A 17,189-nucleotide genomic window follows, 5' to 3' on the forward strand; every position below is an offset into this window, starting at 1 on the left:
ACAGCATGCCCATGACCTATAACATGGTTGCTAATATCTCTTTTTTTATTTTATTTTTATAATGGAACTGCTAAGATGCTGTCCTGCAAGACTTGGCGTAGACCAACAACGGAGTGGAGGGCTGGCATCGAACATTTTCGGCTAATCTTGGCGCTACCCACCCCACCATTTGGAAGTTAATCGAGGCACTGCAACGACAACAGCTAAGAGGTGAAATGAGAATGGAGCAGTGACTTGCTAGCATTCCACCACCATGGCAAAGACCCTGCTATCACAATTAACAGAAGGATCTGAAGTCACTGGTTGAGAAGTACACAACTTAATGGCTGGAGTCTGACCTGAAGAGCGTTGCCTACACTTTCAAGTTGGAGTTGTGAATACTCCAAAATCCATCTGAGAAAAAGGAGCACCGCCTACTTGGACACTTCGTCGTGACAATTATCAATTGCAACCCTTTCCATTACTCCAAAATCCTTGAGACCAGAACACAAAACATATTCTTGGATAATTTGTTTGTGAACTTGTTTTTATGGCACTGCATTGTAATGTCGCTTACTCTTATTTTGGGGTATTTTTTGGTTATTTGAAATAAATGTTTGAGGCTTACTTATTTTAGCCCCATCATTTTAGTATTTTGCTAAGCTTATTTGTTAATAAATACATGTTTTATAGTGAATGGTTGGTGTTAATGGATGGTGTAAAAACAAAAAAATACATTGTAGGAACTAGATATAGGCCTAGATATAGTATAGTCTGTTTTTAGCCTTCAGCCTTTATATAACCACATGAACAAATGTATATACAATATTCTGCCCATATGAACAAATTTATATAGGCCTAGACTACAATATTCTGTCCATAGGCGGTGTCAGAGGAAGGCCCTAGAAATTGTCAAAGACTCCAGCCACCCTAGCCATAGAGTGTTCTCTCTGCTACCGCACGGCAAGTGGTACCGGAGCACCAAGTCTACATCCAAGAGGCTTCTAAACAGCTTCTACCCCCAAGCCATAAGACTCCTGAACAGCTAATCAAATGGCTACCCAGTGACCTGGAAGTGTGGTGCCAAGACAACAACCTCTCCCTCAATGTCAGTAAGACCAAGGAGCTGATCGTGGACTATAGGAAATGGGGGGGGGGTGAGCACGCCCTCATCCACATCGACGGGGCAGCAGTGGAGCGGGTTGAGAGCAAGTCACTAAGGACTTAAAATGGTCCACACACACGCATTGTCCTCCTGCCCTGGTGTGTGTGCGTATTTGTGTCTGTCTATCTATTTGTGTTTGTATGTGTGTGTGTTCTCACTTACCCTGACTCGGGCCACCTGCTGTGTGGCCTGTTCGTTCTCTCTCAGCGAACCCATGTAGGCCTCCTTCTGGAAGAGGGGTGTGTTGTCGTTGACATCCAGCACGTTGACCCTCAGCCTGCCCGTGGTCTCTTCCCCACCCCCATCCCGGGCCAGCACGGTCAGGGTGAACCGACGCATCAGCTCGTAGTCCAGATTTCCCCTCAGACGCACCCAGCCCGTCTCAGCGTCCAACAAAAACCTGGGTGAGGGGCATGTGACATGACAATAAGAAACATCATTCAACAGATGAGACTTATTTCATTAGAATACTTTTCAATCATGCACTTTGAGAAAAGATGGGGCAGTTCATTGATATGGTGTCTTAGTCAGTGTAGTTCGGTGTCTTACTGGTCAGGCTCATCACTGAAGTAATACCGTACGGTCCCAAACGTGCCAAAGTCACCGTCTATAGCCTGAGGACAGGGGAGAAAGTGTCATTATTGAATGTTCGTATATGTGTATGTAGATTGTTGCGAGAGGAGAGGGGAAAGGCACCAGCAGTCTTTGGGTAACAGTGACACACACAGGGACACATGATAGGCCGAGGAATGCATTTAAACATAACACCCCACTGGATATTCAATGGATGGTCCTCTGTCTACAGTACACCATTTAAAAACCCTAGGCTGAATCCAAAATGGCACCATATTCCCTATGTATTGCCCTATAAAGGGAATAGGGTGCCATTTGACTGTAGTATTGGATTCCCTTAAAACAAGTTAAAGAACAAGAAATCAAGTGCAAATCAAATCACCACTATGCAGGTAGTGTGTTTACACATTCTGGTGAAGCAGCTGTGAATGCAATAAAATACATAAAACATCAGAACAAAAAACAGCATGGTTTAGTTTGGAAATCCTTCCCTGATTGTATTCTTTAAAGCTACAATTACTGACAGTCCATGAAATCCACATGATAGTTTTAAACACATTTGGAAGCTGTAGATTGTTTCTTTACATGTAAACAATGGAGTAATACAACCTTATTATTTGGCAATAGGGTAAGAAACGTGTGCTAAGCTCATGAGGCATTAATACGTTGTATTCAATGCAGCCGTTATTATATCAATATCAAATCATTTCTGCGTAACAATTAAGTATCTTACTGTAATAGATTTCCATTAAAATGGCAAAAGTAGCTTTTTAGCAAAAAAATATTTCTCAAGCAAGAATCTTGCTAGGACTGTCTTGGAGTGGTCTGAGTGGGGAGGGGAAAACTAAAAACTAGCATAGAGGTTTGGAACTCTCATTTTTATTGGTCTATTTAACCAATTTACCGCATTTAAACCCGCCCATGCAAACCTGCTGATTAGAAGATCTTGTGTAGATTGTACTTTCAACAAGCAACTATCAAGAAATAATATTGATTTTAAAAAATCACTTTTACAGTGTTTGTTTCATCAGCTGTTGTACAATATGATATAAAACACAGGAACAACATAATTTTGACTGCACTGGGCCTTTAAGAATTTAAATAACCACTGAACAGATTCTCAGATGCCAGATTCAAAATGATTCACAGCTGTAATTGCTGCCAAAGGTCTTCCCATCAAACTACTGTCATGGCCGCCGAGGCGCTACCCCTGTCGTAGCGAGCTCATTCAATTTAGACCAGTGGCTTTGACCTCATAAGTCATGAAAACCTTTGAGTGGGTTTTAATACCCTCATTAAGAGTTGAGGTGGCAGCCTACCTGGATCCTTTGCAATTTGCCTAATGCCCAAAAACTGGTGTCGAAGATACTCCGCTCTATCTCCGCTCTGTACAAAACATTAGGAACACCTGCTCTTTCCATGACATAGACTGACCAGGTGAATCCAGGTGAAAGCTATAATTCCTTATTGATGTCACTTGTTAAATCCAATTGAAACAGTGTATATGAAGGGGAGGAGACAGGTTAAATAAGTGTTTTTAAGCCTTTAGACAGTTGAGACATGGATTGTTTTTGTGGGGGGTGAATGAGCAAGACAAAATATGTATGAGCCTTTGAACGGGGTATGGTAGTAGGTGCCAGGTGCACCGGTTTGAATGTGCCAAGAACTGCAACGCTGCTGGGTTTTTCACGCTCAACAGTTTCCCATGTGTATCAAGAACGGTCCACCACCCAAAGGACATCCAGCCAACTTGACACAACTGTGGGAAGCATTGGAGTCAACATGGGCCAGCATCCTTGTGGAATACTTTCGACACCTTGTAGTCCATAACATGACAAGATGAGGCTGTTCTGACTGCAAAATGTTTTGTACACTCAGTCTATATGAGCACCTGGAGAAGCCCGGCTGTGTGGTGAGAACAATGTTATTTTACTTCTCCAGTGCATTCAATACCATACAACCCCACCTGTTGGCCCAAAAGCTAAAGGACATTCATGTAAACCCACACACAATCAAATGGATTGTGAACTACCTGACCAATAGATTACAGTTCGTAAGACTGAACCAGGCAGTATCAGATCGGATATGTACAAACACGGGGGCGCCGCAGGGGATGGTCCTGTCACCTGTCCTGTTTATCGTTTACACAAATTACTCACACACAATAATGAACTGAGGGACTTACAGATATTCTCTGATGACTCTGCTATAATAAGCTGTTTCATGAGAGGAGACGATGCTCATCACAGGGAAACAAATAAAAAATTGAAAATAAAAAGAATAGGAATAAATACACAATGAATAACGGTAACTTGGCTACATACACAGGGTACCAGTCCCGAGTCAATGTGCAGAGTTACGAGGTAATTGAGGTAGATATGTACATATAGGTAGGGATAAAGTGACTGTGCAACAGGATAGACAATAAACATTAGCAGCAGCGTATGTGATGAGTCAAAAGAGTTAGTGCAAAAAGGGTCAATGCAGATAGTCCGGGTATCTATTGGTTAACTATTTAACTAACTATTTAGCAGTTCTATGGCTTGGTAAAAGCTGTTCAGGGTCCTGTTGGTTCCAGACTTGGTGCATCGGTACCGCTTGCCGTGCGTTAGCAGAGAGAACAGTCTATGACTTCGGTGGCTGGAGTCTTTGAAAATGTTTAGGCCCTTCCTTCGACACCGCTTGGTATAGAGGTCCTGGATGGAAGTGAGCTCAGCCTCAGTGATGTACTGGGCTGTGCGCACTACCCTCTGTAGAACTTGCGGTCAGATGCCAAGTCTTGCCATACCAAGCGGTGATGCAGCCAGTAGAGATGCGCTCAATGGTGCAGCTGTATAACTTTTTGAGGAACTGAGGGCCCATGCCAAATCTTTTCAGCCTCCTGAAGGGGAAGATGAGTTGTCGTGCCTTCTTCACAACTGTGTTGGTGTGTGTGGACCATGATAATTCCTTAGTGATGTGGACACCGAGGAACTTGAAGCTCTCGACCCGCTCCACTACAGCCCTGTCGATGTGGATGGGGGCGTGCTCGGCCCTCAGTTTCCCGTAGTCTACGATCAGCTCCTTTGTCTTGCTGAAGTTGAGGGAGAGGTTGTTGTCCTAGCACAACACTGCCAGGTCACTGACGTCCTCCCTATAGGCTGTCTCATCGTCATCGGTGATCAGGCCTACCACCGTTGTGTCTTCAGCAAATATAATGATAATGCTGGACGTACAGTTGAAGTCGGAAGTTTACATTAACTTAGGTTAGAGTCATTAAAACTAGTTTTTCAACCACTCCACAAATTTCTTGTTAACAAACTACAGTTTTGGCAAGTCGTTTAGGACATCTACTTTGTGCATGACACAAGTAATCTTTCCAACAATTGTTTACAGACCTATAATTTCACTTATAATTCACTGTATCACAATTCCAATGGGTCAGAAGTTTACATACACTAAGCTGACTGTGCCTTTAAACAGCTTGAAAAATTCCAGAAAATGATGTCATGGCTTTAGATGCTTCTGATAGGCTAATTGACATAATTTAAGTCAATTGGAGATGTACCTGTGGATGTATTTCAAGGCCTACCTTCAAACTCAGTGCCTCTTTGCTTGACATCATGGGAAAATCAAAAGAAATCAGCCAAGACCTCAGAAAATAATTGTAGACCTCCACAAGTCTGGTTCATCATTGGGAGCAATTTCCAAATGCCTGAAGGTACCACGTTCATCTGTACAAACCATAGCACACAAGTATAAACACCATGGGACCACACAGCCATCATACCGCTCATGAAGGAGACGCATTCTGTCTCCTGGAGATGAACGTACTTTGGTGCGAAAAGTGCAAATCAATCCCAGAACAACAGCAAAGGACCTTGTGAAGATGCTGGAGGAAACAGGTACAAAGGTATCTATATCCACAGTAAAACGAGTCCTATATCGACATAACCTGAAAGGCCGTTCAGCAAGGAAGAAGCCACTGCTCCAAAACCACCATAAAAATGCCAGACTACGTTTTGCAACTGCACATGGGGACAAAGATTGTACTTTTGGGAGAAATGTCCTCTGGTCTGATGAAACAAAAATAGAACTGTTTGGCCATAATGACCATCGTTATGTTTGGAGGAAAAGGGGGGGTCTTGCAAGCCGAAGAACACCATCCCAACCGTGAAGCACGAGGGTGGCAGCATCATGCTGTGGGGGTGCTTTGCTGCTGGAGGGACTGTTGCACTTCACAAAATAGATGGCATCCTGAGGAAGGAAAATGATGTGGATATATTGAAGCAACATCTCAAGACATCAGTCAGGAAGTTAAAGCTTGGTCGCAAATGGGTCTTCCAAATGGACAATGACCCTAAGCATACTTCCAAAGTTGTGGCAAAATGGCTTAAGGACAACAAAGTCAAGGTATTTGAGTGGCCATCACAAAGCCCTGACCTCAAACCTATAGAACATTTTTGGGCAGAACTGAAAAAGCGTGTGCGAGCAAGGAAGCCAACAAACCTGACTCAGTTACACCAGCTTTGTCAGGAGGAATGGGCCAAAATTCACCCAACTTATTGTGGGAAGCTTGTGGAAGGCTACCCGAAAAGTTTGACCCAAGTTCAAAATTTAAAGGCAATGCTACCAAATACTAATTGAGTGTATGCAAACTTCTGACCCATTGGGAATGTGATGAAAGAAATAAAAGCTTAAATAAATAATTCTCTCTACTATTTTGGGGCGGCAGGTAGCTTAATGGGTAAGAGCGTTGTGCCAGTAACCGAAAGGTCGCTGGTTCTAATCCCCGAACCAACTAGGTGAAAATCTGTTGATGTACCCTTAAACAAGGCACTTAACCCCAATTGCTCCTGTAAGTCGCTCTGGATAAGAGTGTCTGCTAAATGACTAAAATGTATTTTTCTGACATTTCACATTCTTAAAATAAAGACCTAAAACAGGGAATTTATACTAGGATTAAATGTCAGAAATTGTGAAAAATGGAGTTTTAATGTGTATGTAAACTTCCGACTTCAACTGCAATTATGTGTCTGTCGTTGTTACATGTCCTGTCCTTGTAATAATAATAATAATATGCCATTTAGCAGACGCTTTTATCCAAAGCGACTTACAGTCATGTGCGCATACATTTTTACGTATGGGTGGTCCCGGGGATTGAACCCACTACCCTGGCATTACAAGCGCCATGCTCTACCAATTGAGCTACAGAGGACCAACAACTTGGAAGTTATTGATGATGCATGCTGTGATAAAACAATTTCCCAAATTGGGATTAATAAAGTAATACTCTGCTCTTTACTCTACCAAGTATAAACTCTGGGGTGTGAAGACCTACACAATCAATACATCTTCCTTTTAAAATTGTACACGCGCACGCACGCACGCACACACACACACACACACACACACACACACACACACACACACACACACACACACACACACAGACGGACACACACATACACGAATACACACACAGAGCTTGAAAGTGAAGTTCAGAGCTGTTCTGCTATGTTTGTTCTCTCTCTCTCTCTCTCTCTCTCTCTCTCTCTCTCTCTCTCTCTCTCTCTCTCTCTCTCTCTCTCTCTCTCTCTCTCTCTCTCTCTCTCTCTCTCTCACACCATCTCTCCCTTCTCCATAGTACTGTGGCCTGGTCGGGCTGATGGATCATGGCTGGAGAGGCTTTTGTAATGTAGTTCCAGTTGAGTGGCTGTGCAGTCTGTTTGGAGGGCCATACCAGTGTGTGACTTCACCCTGCTCTGTCAAGCATGCTGTTAGCCACCAGCCGCGTCCCAAATGACACCCTATGCCCTATATAGTGCACTACATTTGACGAAAGCTCTATGGGCCCTGTTCAAAAGTAGTGCTCTATACAGGATATAGGGTGTCATTTGGGACTCATACACTGTGATTCAATGATGCCCCGATGGTGACCTCATCATGGCAACCTGGCTGTGTGGGGAAGGGAACCTGGACATGTGTTTGTGAGGTGTGTGTGTGCGTGCATGTGGGCGTTTGTGTGTGTGTCCCTGGGTACTTATGTGTGTATCTACGCACATGTTCCTTTTATTAATTTCCACACAGATGGAACAACGGCTGGTGCTATCAATGCTTAAAAAATAAAAACTTTTCAAAATCATACCATGCTGTTTAACCAAGGCCTGTAATTTCACCATCACGCTCTTAAAAATCTACATTCTGGTCAGTGGATCAATGTCTCTCTATAATGCCCAAATGACCCTTTCTTTGTTGCCATGCACGCTCAGAGCATAACAAACTTCAACTTATATGTCTAGAAAGGGGGGGAAGAATAGAGGGAGTGAAAGAAGGAGAGCACGAGAGAGAGAGAGAAAGAGAGGGGGAGGGTGAGAGAGAGAGAGAGAGAGATAGAGGTGTTTGGGGACCAGTCAGCTTCTCATATTAACCTGTGAGCTTTCATCTGTCCCATCTCTCTGACCCTATCGGTTGGTGTCACTCAAACGTTCTCGTCGCTCTCTCCCTCTCTCTTCCTTTTTCATATTCCTCCTCCTCCTCCTCCCTCCTTCCTTCTTTATCTCTCCCTTCCTCTTCCTTTCATATCTTCTCCTCACTTTCCATCCCAACTCTGCCCCTCCCTCAATCTCTTCCCACCTTCCCCCTTTCCTTATCTCTGTCTGCACACTCTTTCCCCTTGATGTCTTCCCTCTCTCCTTACCTCCTTCCCTCGTTCCCTCTCTCCCCAGTTGAGTGACAGGCCCATAAGTATTCCAATGATAGCACTGGGGGGTGTTAGCGTGACAGGCGTCGCTGCAGTGACAGGGGCTGCGCTCTGCCAGAGAGTTAATACTGCAGGCTCGGCGCTGCGGCCTACTCTCGCCGTAGAGAGAGAGAGAGAGAGAGAGAGAGAGAGAGAGAGAGAGAGAGAGAGAGAGAGAGAGAGAGAGAGAGAGAGAGAGAGAGAGAGAGAGAGAGAGAGAGAGAGAGAGAGAGAGAGAGAGAGAGAGGATTGCCATCTCTCCCTCCCTCCATCCCTCCTTCCCCACTTCTTCCTTCACTGCCTCCCTCTTTTTTCCTTGACCTTCTCATCATTCACTCAGTCAACTCAATCTCCATGCCAAACAATCCCCTGACAAGCGCAGGTGCAGTTACTTTGCCAAGAGCTCGCCAAAGACTATTAACTTTAGACACACAGTCCCAAAGACGATTGAGGGGGAAATGAGTTTGTTAAGATGTGGAAAGGAGATGGCGTCTCAGAATGTGGCCTGGTGGGTTTGACAAAGATTATAGGAGGCTGTGCTGGTGTTTTTGAGTAGAGTAAAGGCCATATAGCATAGGGTAATGTAGCATAACATAGTCTTGCTTGAGTAATGGGAGCTGTGGGGAAACTCAAAGTTAGGTGGGACATGAGTCCATACAACCAGATATCGTACATGACGCTAGTCCCACGACTGACAGTGCAGACAAAGTTGCGCTATCTGACATAAGACAATGTACAGACAGATAGATATTGTATACATACACCACTAACTAGAGACCCACAAAACCATATGAACACAGTGCAAACGGAGGCCCCTTTCTCTCCAAGTGAGCGTGGGTACACACAGGGCTGATTGAGTACAATGGTAAAAGTCTCCCCAACACTTAGAGCAGGGAAGTAAGGATGCGTGCCAAATGACATCTTATTCCCTATATAGTGCAATGCTTTTGACCAAAGCACTTTGGGCCCTGGGCAAAAGTAGTGCACTATGAAGGGAATAGGATGCCATTTGGGACATAATCTAAGAGTATTAAAGTCAGCGACACAGCCTCTTGACCAAATCCAAACTAAGCTCTTTAGGAGTGGCTGCACAGAGAGCCTAGTGCAGCTCCTGATTGCCAATATAAACTCTGTGAGCCCCAGAGTCCTCAGGCAGTAACTACAAAATATAAATTAGTTCTCAGTTGACCAGTCTGGTTAAATTATGTGTTTCTTCCCATCAGCAAACAGGCATATATGCACAAGATAATGTGGGGCTGAGTGTGTGTGTGTGTGTGTGTGTGTGTGTGTGTGTGTGTGTGTGTGTGTGTGTGTGAGGTGCATATATCTAAGTGATTGTGATTGCACTTTTCCTCCACACAAATCCACCTATGTGCTTAGTTGATCCACCCCTCAAAGATTCAAACATCTCAAGCCAGACCCACCAACAGAATCTCCAGTCGTTATTGAACCATTCCTCTAACTCTATAGTCTGCACTCTCCAACCATTGACAGAGCATAAAATCTCCCACTCCTTAGTCCTTCCTCCTTCTTTTGTGTAGGTCGGTTTCCATACGGTTGGGAATGAAAGCTTCCACTCAGTGATGACAGAGAGGTAGATAGGAACACAGATTATAAGGCCGTACCATCTCAGGTCAGAGGAGGGGTGATGCAGCGCCAAGCGTTTGTATCTTAAGTGACCTGTAATTTAAAATGACTGGCACCTAAAATTGCTTTTTTGACATTGCTCTGAGGAAAGGGAGGCGTGGAAAGGGAAACCAATTACGGTCTGTCAGGCAGACACAACCCTCAGTCCAAACACAGACAACCCCCTCTCTCCTCCCGGAGCAACACAGCTAAACACCTCCACACACACAGCAACACACACAAGCACATACACACACCATCATATCAGCAATATGGAGTCAATAGCTTCACAACAACGTAAAAAGCACCAATACAAACATACGCATGCATGGGAGCACACACACACGCACAAACACACACACACACACACACATACTGCACACACATACAGGGGCATCATGCACCGCAGAAATCTGAGGGGGCACATAGCTTAGCCTCCCATCCTGAAGCTTGGCCCCCCATCCAAACACCTGAAACAGCTTTTACTTGCAATCTAGAGATATAATCGTTATGCTTCATTCTATTTTTAAAATATGTTTTATTTTCTTCATATCTAAGCATACCTCTCCTGACCGGTGGTTATTTCTTAAAGAAATTAAATATGCTTCTCTGCAAAAATCTGAGTAAAAGATTGAAAGGAATGTGAGTCTTATTCAGTACATTTAGTTATTGCTTGTTTTTCTAAACTCTACCAACCTTGCCAGCAGGCATGCCAGCTAAGATAGTTAGACAAGCTAGCTACTCTAACTTGATAGCCTGAAATGGCTTATTGGTAGCTAGTTATGAGGATGGGTGGTTGGGAACCTATCTGGGCTAGCTAAAGCCAACTTCATAAAATTGCTAGGTAGCTAGTAGTACACTGTATATACAGTGAGGGAAAACAATATTTGATCCCCTGATGATTTTGTACGTTTGCCCACTGCCAAAGAAATGATCAGTCTATAATTTTAATGGTAGGTTTATTTCAACAGTGAGAGACAGAATAACAACAAAAAAATCCAGAAAAACGCATGTCAAACATGTTATAAATTGATTTGCATTTTATTGAGGGAAATAAGTATTTGTATCTATATATAAGTATCTATATATATCTTTGGTCTAATTCCTTGAGATCTGGATCTTCTCTGGAAAATCATTATTTTAGTCTTTTTGGGGTTTAAGGGCCCAGGTCTGGCAGTACTGCTCTAGCAGGTCCAGGCTCTGCTGTAGGCAATGTGCTGTGGGTGACAGCAGGCATAGGTCATCTGCGAAGAGCAGGCATTTAACCTCTGATTTGTGGAGACTAAGACCAGGGGCTGGGGATTTTTCTAGAATAGAGGCCAATTCGTTGATGTAAATAATGAAGAGTGCAGGGCTCAGATTACAACCCTGGCAAAGGCCCCGCCCCTCGTTAAAGAAATATGTTATTTTCTTGCCAATTTTGATGCTGCACGTATTGCCAGTATACATTGATTTAATTATGTCATATGTTTTACCCCCTACACCACTTTCAATAACTTTGTAGAACAGTCCTGTATGCCAAATAAAATCAAATGCTTTTTGTAAGTCGATAAAGCAAGCGTACATTTTGGAATTATTTTGGTGTTTATCTATCAAGGTGTATAGGGTGTAAATATGATCGGTCATGCAATGTTTTGGTATGAATCCAATTTGGCTTTTACTCAAGACATTGCGCTTATTAAGGAAGTTTAGAACTCTTACATTTATAATACTGTTCACACAAATGCCTCTGTAATTGTCAGGGTCAAATTTGTCTCCATTCTTAAAGATTAGGGTTATGAGTCCTTGATTCCAGATGTCAGGGAAATAACCTACACTCAGGATAAAATTAAACAGTTTTAATATAGCCAATTGACATTTTGCACTAGTGAATTTGAGCATCTCATTTAGGATGCCATCAGGTCTGCATGTTTTTTTTAAATTTGAGGGCCTGAAGTTTCTTATAGAACTCATGGTCAGTAATTGGGGAGTCCAATGGATTTTGATTGTCCTTTATAGCTTTTTCTAATCCATTCAACTTCTCATGAATTTGGCATTGTTCTGCGTTTGTGTCAATTTGAACGGTGTTGTAGAGTGTTTTAAAGTGGGTTGTCCATATGCCACCATTTTGTATCGCTAATTCCTCTTGTTTAGATTTTTTTAGTTCTTTCCAATTTTGCCAGAAGTTGTTTGTGTTTATGGACTCCTCAATTAGTGTGAGCTGCTTGCTGTTGTACTGTGCTTTTTTGGTTCTGAGTGTATGTTTATAGAGTTTTAAAGTCTCACAGTAATGAAGGCGTAATTCACCATTATTTGGGTCTCTGTGCTTTTGGTTTGATAGTGTTCTAAGTTTTTTCCTTATCATTTTACAATCTGCATCAAACCAGTAGTCATCTGTGGTATTTCTTGTTTAGTTTTTTATAAATTTCAGTTGTGCTTCTTTTGCCATTTGCCTGAATATATAGTTTATGTTTTTTACTGCTAGATTGATGCCTTCTATACTGTGAGTGAATGTGGTATCCAGAAAGTTATCTAAGAGTGTTTGGATATTTTGGTTACTGGTTACTTTCTGGTATTCTTCTGTGCTTTTTTGGGCCCATCTGTTTGAATTTCTGATGTTGTACAGCTTACTGGGCTGTGAATGTGTGGTTGTTTCCGTGTCTGTTCTTTTGAGGAACAACGTAATTTGGCTGTGATCCGACAGAGGTGTTAGTGGCTTGACGGTGAATGAGCTGAGAGAGAAAGGGTCAATATCTGTAATCATATAGTCTACTGTGCTGTGGCCAAGAGGTGAGCAATAGGTGAATCTCCCCAAAGAGTCCCCCCGTAACCTACCATTGACAAAGTACAAACCCATGCTTCGACAGAGCTGCAACAGATCCCTTCCGTTTTTGTTTATGGTGCTGTCACTGTTGTTTCTTTGGGGAAGATTAAGACAGTTAGAAACAGTATGGCCTGTAATAAAGCTGTCCCCTCGTGTGGTCGTTAGATCAGGTAGTGTTCCTGTGTGCGCATTTATGTCCCCACAGATGAGCACATTTCCCTGGAAATGGCATGTCTCTTCCTCAAGGCTGGGGAATATCTCCTCTGAGAAATATGGGGATTCTTAGGGGGGGATATATATTGTGCAAAGGAACACATCTTTTTCTGTCAGTACAAGTTTCTTTTTTCAGTTTTAACCAAATGTGATATTTACCAATTTTGAGGGGATCAATTAGATTTTGTAGTTCGGATTTGTACAAAATGATCAATCCTCCAGAGTCTCTGCTTCTGTTGACAGAGCTGTGTTTCTGTGACGGCACAATTACCTCTCTGTAGCCTGTGGGACAGTGAGTAACAATGTCTGCCTTACACCATGTCTCCTGCAGAATGATGACGTCAACATCTTTAAGATTTTTTTAAACTCCAGTGCTAAACTCTTCAGTCCAAAGGTTGATGAGTTTAGGCCCTGAGTGTTCCACATGGTAACTGATAGCGATTTCATGTCGTAAAAAGAAAGAACAGCACAGTCAAAAATACAGTAACTACTAACTACTAAGTTGTTAAGAGTGAGATAAACAGGATAACAGCAAACATTTGTTCTGTTATATATATACAGTGGGGAGAACAAGTATTTGATACACTGCCGATTTTGCAGGTTTTCCTACTTACTAAGCATGTAGAGGTCTGTCATTTTTATCATAGGTACACTTCAACTGTGAGAGATGTAATCTAAAACAAAAATCCAGAAAATCACTTTGTATGATTTTTAAGTAATTAATGTGCATTTTATTGCATGACATAAGTATTTGATCACCTACCAACCAGTAAGAATTCCGGCTCTCACAGACCTGTTAGTTTTTCTTTAAGAAGCCCTCCTGTTCTCCACTCCTTACCTGTATTAACTGCACCTGTTTGAACTCGTTACCTGTATAAAAGACACCTGTCCACACTCTCAATCAAACAGACTCCAACCTCTCCACAATGGCCAAGACCAGAGAGCTGTGTAAGGACAGGCTGGGATGGGCTACAGGACAATAGGCAAGCAGCTTGGTGAGAAGGCAACAACTGTTGGCGCAATTATTAGAAAATGGAAGAAGTTCAAGATGACGGTCAATCACCCTCGGTCTGGGGCTCCATGCAAGATCTCACCTCATGGGGCATCAATGATCATGAGGAAGATGAGGGATCAGCCCAGAACTACACGGCAGGACCTGGTCAATGACCTGAAGAGAGCTGGGACCACAGTCTCAAAGAAAACCATTAGTAACACACTACGCCGTCATGGATTAAAATCCTGCAGCGCACGCAAGGTCCCCCTGCTCAAGCCAGCGCATGTCCAGGCCCGTCTGAAGTTTGCCAATGACCATCTGGATGATCCAGAGGAGGAATGGGAGAAGGTCATGTGGTCTGATGAGACAAAAATAGAGCTTTTTGGCCTAAACTCCACTCGCCGTGTTTGGAGGAAGAAGAAGGATGAGTACAACCCCAAGAACACCATCCCAACCGTGAAGCATGGAGGTGGAAAAATCATTCTTTGGGGATGTTTTTCTGCAAAGTGGACAGGACGACTGCACCGTATTGAGGGGAGGATGGATGGGGCCATGTATCTTGAGATCTTGGCCAACAACCTCCTTCCCTCAGTAAGAGCATTGAAGATGGGTCGTGGCTGGGTCTTCCAGCATGACAACGACCCGAAACACACAGCCAGGGCAACTAAGGAGTGGCTCCGTAAGAAGCATCTCAAGGTCCTGGAGTGGCTTAGCTAGTCTCAGACCTGAACCCAATAGAAAATCTTTGGAGGGAGCTGAAAGTCCGTATTGCCCAGCGACAGCCCCGAAACCTGAAGGATCTGGAGAAGGTCTGTATGGAGGAGTGGGCCAAAATCCCTGCTGCAGTGTGTGCAAACCTGGTCAAGACCTACAGGAAACGTATGGTCTCTGTAATTGCAAACAAAGGTTTCTGTACCAAATATTAAGTTCTGCTTTTCTGATGTATCAAATACTTATGTCATACAATAAAATGCAAATTAATTACTTAAAAATCATACAAAGTGATTTTCTGGATTTTTGTTTTAGATTCCGTCTCTCACAGTTGAAGTGTACCTATGATAAAAATGACAGACCTCTACATGCTTTGTAAGTAGGAAAACCTGCAAAATTGGCAGTGTATCAAATACTTGTTCTCCCCACTGTATATATTCCTATTCATTGAACAAGTAAACTTTTAGTACAATAGGTGTGTGTGTGTGTGTGTGTGTGTGTGTGTATGTGTGTGTGTGTGTGCGTGTGTGCGTGTGTGTGTGTGCGTGTGTGCGTGTGTGCGTTTAGTGAAGTTTAGTGCAGACGTATTGGAGGAGCTGTTTAATCTCACTAAATCCTACAGGGTTCTCCTGTCCTCTGAGGACCTCCCCGTAGCTGTGCTGGTCCTGCTGTTGGGCCCTGTGGAGTGGAGGGGGGGCAGGTCTGGGCCGGGGGGCTTCCTCTCTGGTCTGGTGCGGGGTAGTAGGCTGGGCCCGGTCCAGTCTGGCTAAGCCGATGGAAGTGTGATGCTCTGGTGGTGGGTGGGGCCTGTGGGGTGCGCTGGGCGTTGAGGGGGAATGGGGCTCCTGGGTGGTGGAGTGGTCTGGTAGGGGTCTCTGGGTGGTCCTCTGTCCAGTGCGGCATGGGGTGTTTGTCTACCAAGTGCCACATCCTTGAGAGAATTGGCAAACATCCCTACTGTCTGCTTCCTCAGGTGGGAGTGGTCGTGCAGATGCTCTGGGGTGATTGTTGGGTGGTGAGCAACATGCACGTTCGGGAGTAGGCCACACCCTCTGGTGATGTCAGCATTGACTTTCTGAATGGTACGGAGATGAAAGTCTTTGCGGGGCAGCAGGGTGGATGGTGATGTGGGAGTTGGGAAACCACTCAGAGGCCCTCTCTCTGCTACTCTGTTGACCAGGCTGCCTACTCTCTCCTGCTCCTCTCGCAGGTCGTTGGTGCCGGTGTGAATAATAATGTGGCCTGGTGTGCCAAAGTCAGGCTGGAACAGGATGTGGAGTGCATCCTGTGTTTTTGGGCACCATATTTTGGACACCTTGTGGTGGGGGAAGAGTTTTATCCTCTTGGATGAATTTCCCATTTGAGTCAATGAGGATGGCCACCTCAGTGGGTTTTACCAGAGTAGTGGGTTTACGGTGTGGGGCTGGGGTACACAGGGCCTGTGTACAAGGAGGTGTGTGTGGGGGTGTGTCAGGGGGGGCCAGAGAGCTCTCTGTAGTAGGTGTCCCCATGTGAGCCTCCTTGTTGACTGGGGGTGTGGGTAAAGGGTGGTCGGTATGGGGGGGGGGTTGTGGGTGAGGGTGGGTAAGTGGGGGTGTTAGGGGTGGTGAGGGGCTGCAGCTTCTCTCTAGGGGTCTCTACAGTCTGTTCTCTATGCTGCAGCACTCTCTTGATGACAGAGAACTCCTTTGCCATCTCCTCCTTTCCCTGCACTCGCTCTCTCCTCATGGTGTCTTTACCTCCTCAAGTGCTGTGGTAAGGCTCTCTCTCAGCTCCTGGACAGAGTTCTTCAGCTGTGTCCTGCACTGGTGGATCTGGTCCTGTAGAAGCTCTGTGTCTGGGCTGGAGGTGGTGTAGCTGGGGGGGCTGCTCCTTTAGCTCAGTAAGCCATACCTCTAACAGAGCCGGCCTGTCTCTCTGCAGGCTGATGGTGGTGTGGTCTTGGCTCTTGTGGTCGTAGGCAGGCAGGGGGGAGGACAGACATGTTGTGTGGGTCTGGGCATGGGCTCCTGCTGTTGCAGTGCCTGAGGTGAGGGGAGAGGTTGGGGTGCTGTCCTTGTCCTTTTTGGTTTCTGCTATCTTCCTTAGGGTGGGGAAGTTCTGCACAAAAGAGCTGAGTGAAGCCTCACTGCCCTGGACCATGACAGTGCCGTTCTTGTACATGTTTACAATCAGAAACCTGTGTTCCTGGTCCTTTTCGCTATCCTCAAAAATGGATTTGCTTTCCCTTGCAGATGCCTTTCTTTGTCGTATAGCTGAAATGCCTGGTTACTGCTGTATGCCAGGCAGTAGTGTGGTCTGTAAAATAACAGGTTTGTAACAGTCCTGTTGTGTGTCCGGGTTCTCCCTCAGAATTCTGTTTTGATTCTTTGATTGATTCTTCCCTTCTCTGATTTGATTTCTG

The 17,189-nt window shown here is 44.3% G+C and overlaps 1 protein-coding gene across 1 annotated transcript in view; it reads right to left on the reverse strand.

Annotated features, from left to right (window-relative positions):
- The window catches only part of LOC121553231 (cadherin-23-like), a 511,998-nt gene that overhangs the window by 10,841 nt on the left and 483,968 nt on the right, over positions 1-17,189 (reverse strand). Inside the window, exons 15-16 of the mRNA XM_045211458.1 lie at positions 1,694-1,758; positions 1,307-1,544 (exon numbers count right to left, since the gene is read on the reverse strand). Coding sequence (XP_045067393.1) covers positions 1,307-1,544; positions 1,694-1,758 — 303 coding nt within the window. The remainder of the gene's footprint in view (positions 1-1,306; positions 1,545-1,693; positions 1,759-17,189) is intronic.

This window comes from Coregonus clupeaformis, chromosome 37 (genome assembly GCF_020615455.1).
Source record: "Coregonus clupeaformis isolate EN_2021a chromosome 37, ASM2061545v1, whole genome shotgun sequence".
Taxonomy (NCBI): domain Eukaryota; kingdom Metazoa; phylum Chordata; class Actinopteri; order Salmoniformes; family Salmonidae; genus Coregonus; species Coregonus clupeaformis.